The sequence below is a fragment of the Bison bison genome, unplaced genomic scaffold (assembly GCF_000754665.1).
Source record: "Bison bison bison isolate TAMUID 2011002044 unplaced genomic scaffold, Bison_UMD1.0 scf7180017864174, whole genome shotgun sequence".
Classification (NCBI taxonomy): domain Eukaryota; kingdom Metazoa; phylum Chordata; class Mammalia; order Artiodactyla; family Bovidae; genus Bison; species Bison bison.
The window spans coordinates 1,713,001-1,723,279 of NW_011494746.1; the positions used below are offsets into that span (position 1 = coordinate 1,713,001).

Sequence of the window (10,279 nt, forward strand, 5' to 3'; positions counted from 1 at the left end):
GGACCAGATGCCATGATATTTGTTTTCTGAATGTTGAGCTTTAAGCCAACTTTTTCAACTCTCCTCTTTCACTTTCATCAAGAGGCTCTTTAGTTCTTCTTCACTTTCTGCCATAAGGGTAGTGTCATCTGCATATCTGAGGTTATTGATATTTCTCCCGGCAATCTTGATCCCAGCTTGTGCTTCTTCCAGCCCAGCGTTTCTCATGATGTACTCTGCATATAAGTTAAATAAGCAGGGTGACAGTATACAGCCTTGATGTACTCCTTTCCCTCTTTGGAACCAGTCTGTTGTTCCATGTCCATTTCTAAGTGTTGCTTCCTGACCTGCCTACAGATTTCTCAGGAGGCAGGTCAGGTGGTCTGGTATTCCCATCTCTTTCAGAATTTTCCACAGTTTGTGGTGATCCACACAGTCAAAGGCTTTGGCATAGTCAATAAAGCAGAAATACATGTTTTTTTGGAATTCTCTTGCTTTTTCTATAATCCAACAGATGCTGGCAATTTGACCTCTGGTTCCTCTGCTTTTTCTAAATTCAGCTTGAACATCTGGAAGTTCACAGTTCATGTACTGTTGAGTCCTGGCTTGGAGAATTTTGAGCATTACTTTGCTAGTGTGTGAGATAAGTGCAATTGTGTGGTAGTTTGAGCATTCTTTGGCATTGCTTTTCTTTGGGATTGGAATGAAAACTGACCTTTTCCACTCCTGTGGCCACTGCTGAGTTTTCCAGATTTGGTGGCACATTGAGTGCAGCACTTTCACAACATCATCTTTCAGGATTTGAAATAGCTCAACTGGAATTCCGTCACCTCCATTAGCTTTGTTCATAGTGATGCTTTCTAAGGCCCACTTGACTTCGCGTTCCAGGATGTCTGGCTCTAGGTGAGAGATCACACCATTGTGATTATCTGGGTCGTTAAGACCTGTTTTGTATAGTTCTGTGTATTCTTGCCACCTCTTCTTAACATCTTCTGCTTCTGTTAGGTTCATACCATTTCTGTCCTTTATGAGCCCACCTTTGCATGAAATGTTCCCTTGGTATTTCTAATTTTCTTGAAGAGATCTCTAGTCTTTCCCATTCTATTGTTTTCCTCTGTTCCTTTGCACTAAGAATCTACTAATAAGTTGATCTATATTCTATCACATTTGTCTTCATCAAAAACACTGGAAATGATGGTTAAAATGAAAATATTGAAGCTATGAAATAAAAATAATAAGAACACTAGATGCATTATAAGCCTAAGGCTTAGGCTCTATCTAAATGTTAATTTTGGAACTGAAATTTATATACCTGCACCACTGATAGCACTGTTTTATGTCTATTTTCACAATGTTGAAAGTATTTTAAAGACTTTTATTGTTTTTGCAACATTTCTATGAAAGTAGAAAGGAATTTTAAAATCATTTGCCTCTAACCATGATCCTAACCTTCACATCCACCATCAGAACCATGATCTTTTTTAGGCAGTCATAACATAAATCTACTTCTACACAGTAAGAAAAATAAATACAAAATAGTTTAACTAAACCATTTACAAAACAGTAAACATCCATAATAGAACACTTCATCTGAATAAAACATGTTATTTTAATAGTAACCTTACACAGTATTTAAAATAACATCAAATTAAGTAACTTTTAATAAGATATCCACTAGCTTAATAAAAAACATCATTTTAAATAGATTCTCATTTCCTGCTGTTAACCTATTTTTGCAAGTTATTCAATGTCTCTCACCCTAACATAACAACCCAACAATCTCTTATGTCAGATTACCAGGTTACAGAAAGGATAGTATATTCACATGTACTGTTAGTTTTTTTTTTTTTAAGTGAGTGATTGTTTTGATAGCAAATGTCAGAGAAATAACAGGCAGAATATATTAATATGTCCATCCTCTATCACCTTCAGATTTGGAGCCATCAGCCATGTCTATTTTATTAGCATTTAAAGATTAGAGAACACCAGCGGGGAAAGATAGTAGGAGCAGACACACATCTTTTATTTTCAAAATCACGCATTAAAAAATGACCAGGGAAGATAAGAAATGGGTAAGTTATATACAACTGCTGAACTTAATTAAAATCACAATGACTTGTATTCCTGCACCCGCCAATGAGATGCAATGATGGCAATGATGGTGTCTCAGTTCTAACTCCTAACACTAAGCTTACAATTTAGCTGTAAGAGATAGGGTTAGGTGATTCAGTAAGATAGAGAGATATTTAAGGCTTCCTCTGATTACCCAGATATCAGTTTGGCCAACTCCTTATTTGCCTAAAGTCTTTTACTCAAACCTAACCTTGTGATTGCAGCCATGAAATTAAAAGATGCTTACTCCTTGGAAGGAAAGTTATGACCAACCTAGATAGCATATTGAAAAGCAGAGACATTACTTTGCCAACAAAGGTCCGTCTAGTCAAGGCTATGGTTTTGCCAGTGGTCATGTATGGATGTGAGAGTTGGACTGTGAAGAAAGCTGAGCACCAAAGAATTGATGCTTTTGAACTGTGGTGTTGGAGAAGACTCTTGAGAGTCCCTTGGACTGCAAGGAGATCCAACCAGTCCATTCTAAAGGAGATCGGTCCTGGGTATTCTTTGGAAGGAATGATGCTAAAGCTGAAAACTCCAGTACTTTGGCCACCTCATGTGAAGAGTTGACTCACTGGAAAAGACTCTGATGCTGGGAGGGACTGGGGGCAGGAGGAGAAGGGGACGACAGAGGATGAGATGGCTGGATGGCATCACCAACTCGATGGACGTGAGTTTGAGTGAACTCCGGGAGTTGGTGATGGACAGGGAGGCCTGGTGTGCTGCAATTCATGGGGTCACAAAGAGTCAGACAAGACTGAGCGACTGAACTGAACTGAACTGAACTGACTGAACCTTCTCAATGTGGCCCACAATGCTCATCCTAATATCATTTCTCAACCTACCTTCCCGATCTCACCCTGGCAACCCTGAACCCCTTAACTTGTTCAGCTTTTTCTTCTTTCCACATCTTTAGCCACCTTCTCACATCCTACACAACTTATTTATTATGCTTATAGTTTATTCACTCTCTCTTTCCCCTACAATGTAACTTCCATGAAGGCAACAATCTTTGTCTGCACTGCTCACTGGTATATTCCAAGACCCCAGAACAGTGTCTGGCACATAAGAGGCCCTCTATAAACACTGGTTGAATCTTTACCCTTTTCCACCCTGTCATTTCCCAGCTCCATTCTAGCTCCCCATTCATCAATGTGCCTCATCCTACCATACCCATAGGGAACAACTGGGACAATCAAGGGAGACTCTATTTCAGAGAAGAGAAGAAAAGAGGAAGGAAAAAGAAAGGTAGAGAAGGAGGTTTAAAATTTTCCCCTACCTTTTGATCCCCAACAATTTCAACCTAAGTTTTCGCATGTAATCTTTCTAAATTTTCAATTCCTCCCAAATTCTGTCTTGACTGCCTTCTTAGTCAAATTCCTTCTCTAAACTCACAACACTCCTGGGTCAATTGGGTGATAAGAGAAGTTTAAAGAATAATAACTAAAAAACTGTAATCAGACTCAATGGAAGGAAAAAAAAAAAAAACAGAAACAGTGGAAGAAACATCTGCATCTCATTTCCTTTTCCCTTCATAGCTAAGCTGCTTCAAAAAGTGTTCTACATCCCCCTACTTCCTTACTGACCATTCACATCTCAACTCTTCCGCTCTGAATGAACCTTTCTGATTCCTTACTCAAATGACCACTATGTCGCTCACACCTTCAAAACATTTTTATTGAGCACTTACATATATGCTAAGCACTATGTCAGGTTAGCTGATTCAGTGGTAAACACAATTTCTAGACTTGCACTTTGAGCAGAAGAGGAACACTGACAGCAACAAAGATGAGTGACAAATGATAAGTATTATTTAAGAAGTTACTGCAGACAGATACGACTTTATCTAAGGGACAGAAAAGGCTTCCCTGAAATGCAATGTTTAAAGAGAAACGCAAACAGTAGAAGATAGAGAGATGAAAGACAAGAGGAAGGATGTTTTAGGAAAAGGAAATAGTACCTGCAAAAACTGATGGACAGAGTAGAGTGCATATAAAGAATGGAAGGAAATTCAGTGTCAGGAGAGACAGTCCTTAAAAGCCATATTATTCTAAAACTTTAATCTGTGGACAAGGAGAATAAAAAGAAATGACACAAAACCTCAGATTTAAATTTTCTGGAAGATGAAAACATTTGCCTTATCACAATTAGAGCTGAAAGAAACAAGAATAGACTCAGGATGATAGAGATGAGTTCTTGAAACTCCTTGATTTCTATGGAAAGAACTTTCTTATAACTTTTTGTTTCTTCTCAGACACCTTCAACATATTATTTTCTTCTAATTCTAAGACTACTGCCTTTCCTCAGCTCTCTTACAAATGTAATCTTCTAGATAAACTCACCTGTACTACACAGGTACCATCCCATAAAGTGACAGTGACTCCCAAACCTGTATCCCCGATTCAGCTCTCTTAAGGCCAGAGCTGCATTTTCTACCATCTGTAGGACATAATCACCTATGTACCGTCATACGTCCAAAACCAAACACAAGATCCAGAACCCACAAATCTGGTATTTCCTAATTTTATTGGTGATACCAATGCAGTCATCCAAGCAGAAATTCTAAATGTGACTGGCTACCTGTTTTTCCCTCACTGATCACCAGGTAATTTTGATCATCTAAATACAATGCAAATCTATCATTTCCTTTCATCTCTAATACCAGTGCCTAAATTTCATCTTGCATAAACTTTAATCTAGATTATTCAGTAACTGGTCTCTATACTTTCAGAAACTTTGTCTAATCCAGCCTCTACACTATGAGAGCTTCCCTCCTCAAGTGTTTCTTCAGTTTACAGGAAGAAGTCCAAATTCTTTGCTATGACATACAAGGTCCATTATCTGGTCCTTGTCTGCCAGTGAATGACTGAGTGAAGTCATTCAGTCAACTCTGCGACTCCATGGACTGAGCCTACCAGGCTTCATCCATGTAATTTTCCAGGCAAGAGTACTAGAGTGGGTTGCCATTTCCTTCTCCAGGGGATCTTCCCGACCCAGAGATCAAACCCAGGTCTTCCATATTGCAGGCAGACACTTTACCATCTGAGCCACCAGGGAAGCCCTGTCTGCTAGTAAATAGCTTGCACTCCCCATCTATGGAGTCTCTGCCAGGTTTGGTCAAACCAAACTTGGAAAGCAGATGCAGATCCCTTGAGATTTATCATGGTTTTCAAGCCACTAGGCATTTGCACACACTGTTTCCACAGCCTACAATTTCTTTCCCATTTGTTCACCTAGAAATCACCCTGAATTCTTTTAAAATCCAGTTAACGTCCCCACTCTTTTTAATCTTCCCTGGTTCACATCATAGCTCTCTATCCTCTTCTCCTTTCCCTAGTCCCCACAGAAAAAAACACAAAGTTGAGCATTTCTCCCACTTCACTTCTATTCTGGCATTTACCAAATTATGACTGCTTACATGTCTGCTTTCCTGACTAAATTATGAGTTACTGTTGATAGTGTACTTTTTCATGTGTGCATCCCCATACCATACCATACAGTTGGCACTCAACAGAAAAAAAAAACAAATATTTCCTAAATAAACAGAAAGAAGTATTTCTTGAATAAATGAATATCTACAGAAGGGTTGTGATGTATCAAGCTTTGTTTTTATAAAATGAGATCCTGGGGTAAGCTTTAAAGTATCTAAAGTCACTCTAGAATTGTGACTTCTGGCTTGGGGAAGAGAGAGGGAGGGTATATATAAAAGAGGGATTCATTACAGCGGACCCAGTTCATCCAGCACCCAGAGAACACACAAAAGTAATGTGACAAAGATTTCTACACAAATTATAACATTTTAAGTTGTAAAAATTAAAAACAACAATGAGAAACTTACAATCATTAACTAAAGGATTTTTTACATGGATCTTTTAAAGGGGTATTTTTGAAGACTATTTAAAAGCCAGGGCTCATTTAGTCCACCTGTCAATGCAGGAGATGTGATTTCAATCCCTGGGTCGGGAAGATCCCCTGGAGAAGGAAATGGCAACTCACTCCAGCATTCTTGCCTGGGAAATCCCATGCACAGAGGAGCCTGGTGGTCTACAGTCCATGGGGTTGCAAAAGTGTGGGACACAACTTGGTGGATAAATAACAACAATTTAAAGATCAGGGAAAATGCTGGCTATTCCAATCAAGTAGAAAAAAAAATACATCATGATATCAATTTTATAAAAGCCATGTTTAAAACATATTGGTTTGAAAACTTTTAGGAAAAATGCCTGAAATAAACTATTAATATTAAATTATCAACTACTTATCTCCAGTTAATTTATACAACTAATATCATTCAACAAATATTTATTGAGCATCTGTCTGTCTGCTACTGTACAGTAATGAGCAGAAGACATTTGTTCCTGTCCTCCTGGAGCTAAATATATCACACTTTTATAATCAATCAGAAAAAGCAATACAGGTTAGAAAAGAATACATGAGATCAACCCACTCTAAATTTATAACCCATAAAAAAGATTACTAACACTTCTCTGTAACCTAGGTTGGGAACAACTTTCATACAAATATTTGGATAAAGGCAACCTACCCAAATGACTTGTACTGTTAGTTGTAAACTGTATCATGACAATTGTCTAGATCACTATGGACAGAAGGTAGCAGAGACACTATCTCTCCAGGCTTCCTCCTTCTGTTGGAAGATTTTAAAATTAATGTTAATTATAAATAAAATTTGCTTACTTGAAATTTAATCTCTCATACATCTTCCACCACATTTCTTTTCTCCTTGTGTTTCTTTCCCCTCCACTATTTCCTGCTTTCACCTTCAATAATCTAACCCATTTATTTAAAAGAATCTTTGTAATAGTCTTCTTTCAACCCAGGAATAGCCAGTTTGAGTTCTGCCCTCCTGGGGATTCTCAAGAAAGACAGGAGCTTCAGAGGGGATCTGTGCCTCTGAAGAACAAAAATAATTCACCAAAAAATCTCAAAGCTGTGGTACTTTCAAAGCTCCAGGTCCATAAGATAGAAAAAGAAATAAAGAACTTTCCTGGAGGTCCAGTGGTTTAAGACTCTGCACTTCCCAGTGCTTCACTGTAATTATTTTGCTAGTTTACATCACAGACTGAAATTCTTCTAAAACTTCCTAGGATTTTCAGCTCATCCTAAACACAGTGATAAATAATAAAATTAAATGCTCTGAGTTAAAAACTTCAATGCTACAGTTTGAATGTTACATGTTTTTAGGCATATCAAGGAGTAAATACACAGACTTAAAATTCTGTAGGTTTTAAAATATTGACAATGGATATGCTATGAAATAGTTTTCCAGAAATATTTTTCCTAGGGAACTCAAGTAATTGAAATTTGTAATAAAAATACATATGCAGGATACAATTGGCATTACAAGAATATATAGAGTATTGAATGTTAACTTAAGTGTTGTGATGTCAAAAGCATAAGCCCAAAGAAGTAGGGGACAGAATTATTGATAGTCATTCGTTCATCAGTTTCAGAAAGTACTTATTCTGTGCCAGGCACAATTCTAGGTACTATTAGAGACAGAGCAGTGAGTAAAACAGATAAAATTCCTGCCCTCAGGGAGTATGTTCGTGGATTGAGATAGATAACAAACAAGGAAAAAATAAGTAAAACATTAGAGTAATAAGTGCAAAGAGAAAAGAAGTAGGAAAAAAAGATTGAGAGGGTATAAAAGCAAGGAGGGAAGGGAGCAAGCCATGCGGCTATCTGAGGAAAGCCATTCTGAGCAGCAGGGATAGCCAGAACAAAGGCACAAAGGTAGGAAGATGTACATTCTGTTTAAGAAAGAGCAAGCAGGCCGGTGTTGCTAGAAGACAATGAAGGAGGGGGAAGAGTAATAAATGAGGCCAGAGAGATAGTGGGGAAGGTCTGTCTAGGGCCTCCTGGAAGAGCATTGGAGTAAGGCTTTCCTGGACAGTTAGGATAATAACAGTTGGAAATTTAGGAGGGAGGTGATCCCGGGTAATTAGAACAAAGGAAAACAAAAGACATGGAACCAGGATTTTGAGGATGTTTAGGAATCAGCAACTGGCTTGCTGTGGCATGAATGTACACATAAAATGAGGGAGCATGAATATGAGAGAAGGGGATCATGTGTGAGGTGGGAGGTTGAAGGTGCTGTATGATAAATATTCAGTCTTTGATCCTCTGTTTAGGAACTGTAGAAGAGAGATAGGGCAGGGAGGCACCAGGGTAAAAAGTAATCTTAGCTGCCCCTTTAATATAACCTTTTGCTTTCCCTGGCAAGGATAAAACCCCGCTCCAGATAACTGCTTTAGTTGTTATATTTATAAAGAAAAATGGTGAAAGTCTTGGGATTTCTGTGGGGAACACTTTAAATGTTCTTGTAGTAGGAAGGAGAGAAAATATACAAGAACTGGAATTCAGATTACTGTATTATTAACATGAGCTGAATTGATGGTGAACAACTGTATGATTAACATTAACTAGTAATACATAGTGAATCATAAAAAGAAGATGACTAAAATGCGGGACTGAGAAAGCAAATAGGAATTTCAAGTTTTTAAAGATCATTCCATAAAATGGCTAATCATGAATAAACATGAGTTAACTTGTTTATTATATATCTAATTCTATATAAAGAGGATTCTGGATTCTATTATAATTATCCACTTTGAATTAAAATTATTCACAAGGCAAAAGCTGGAACCTTCCTTTCAATTCAACATCCCATACAGAACAGTACCTAGTACAGAAGATGCAAATGCTTGTTTAAATAAAAATCCTACCCTTTACTTTTCATCTCAATAGAATCAAAATGTTAGAGCTTCTTAACACAACCTCAGATTGTTACTATTAATAGGGAGGATATTAACAAAAACAGAAGTTAGGAAGAAAAGATGATTTTCTTCCATATTACCACCTGTGCAAAACAACATACCCCAGAGGATTCTACTGGTTAATTAACCGTATAACACAAGGCCAGTTTCAAGTACAAGCAGGAGTGTTACTTGGAATAATGGCATACATAATATGATTAAATCCAATAAACAAAGCTGTTCCAAATCCAAGAAAATTTCCCTCAATATATCCACATGAGTTGCAGTAGAGATCCCTTTTTGAAACAGAAAACAAAAAGCATAGACAATCTGAAACAATCTCTTTCATCTTGATCCTTCACGAACTCAGTGAACTTAGGGAACTGGGTTTGCGTCTCTATGTTTTTTCAGATCTCAAATTGAGAGTAACATCCTCATCTTTCCTTCCAAATAAAGCAAACAAGTACAATTAAAAGGACAGCAGCTCTTAACCACTCTTGGTCATGGGATGTTATAAATTCCAAAGAGAGGAACTGCTAAAGTAGAAAAAGGAATCACCTGATACAAATAATGAAACTTCTGCCGGGAAAAGCATTGTTCTACACATGATAATGTCTGTGCCCAAGCCACTTTTTAGACTGCTTGCAGATAAAACTGAGAGGAGGGATTTCACAGGACTTTTTAAACCACGATTATCCATCAAAAAGTTTTCTTATGCAAATGTCGGAATGTCAATATACTTTCTGGTCTCCCGACTTCCAGGAAGCATTTTTCCACGCTAAGACAAGAACATTTTCAAGTGCAACTCCGTAAGCAGATTCGAATTCCCCTGGATACCATAAATAAGCATGAAAAAAGCCTTTATACCACAAAAACAGTACAAAGGTAGTTTGCAAAGGTGTGATTAGTTCTGCTTGTTGGAGCGATTAGAGCAAGCAGTGAATAGAAGGTGCCCTGAAACCGAGGACACGGAACCACGGCCGCGGCATCTCCGAAATGCAACAATAAAAGCATCCTGCCCCCTCCTCATACTCCCCAGAAAGTGGCCTATTCCAGGAAGCCAGCTGACCGCAGGAAAAGAGTCCGGCCTGCCTCACCTTATAGACGTCCCCGTAGGTGCCGCTGCCGACCCTCTGAACGAGCTCGTAGTCCTGCTGCGGGTTACGCCTCAGGATGTCGGCCCCAGGCCGAAGAGGGGCCTCCATCTTCACTCAGGGCCCGGCCCCCGCCGGCTCTGCCCGCGGCGCCCCGATTCCCGCTAACGAGGACGAGAGGCGCCGCTTCCCAACATGGAGCCTCTGCCCGCAACTCCGCCTGCACGAGGGACAAGCAGAGGCTACAATCCCGAGCGGCCCAACCCCTTCCCTTCCGCCCGTCCGGGGACCGCGGACCAGCCGGCCTGGAAGAGTCCC

At 39.0% G+C, this 10,279-nt stretch overlaps 1 protein-coding gene across 2 annotated transcripts in view; it reads right to left on the reverse strand.

The window, feature by feature from the left end:
* MAP4K5 (mitogen-activated protein kinase kinase kinase kinase 5) overlaps positions 1–10,167 on the reverse strand; it is a 126,672-nt gene extending 116,505 nt beyond the window's left edge. For both annotated transcript variants that reach the window (XM_010842254.1, XM_010842253.1), the window contains exon 1: positions 9,965–10,167. In XM_010842254.1, coding sequence (XP_010840556.1) covers positions 9,965–10,072 — 108 coding nt within the window. In that variant the 5' untranslated portion in view covers positions 10,073–10,167. The remainder of the gene's footprint in view (positions 1–9,964) is intronic.
* Positions 10,168–10,279: the final 112 nt, after the last annotated feature.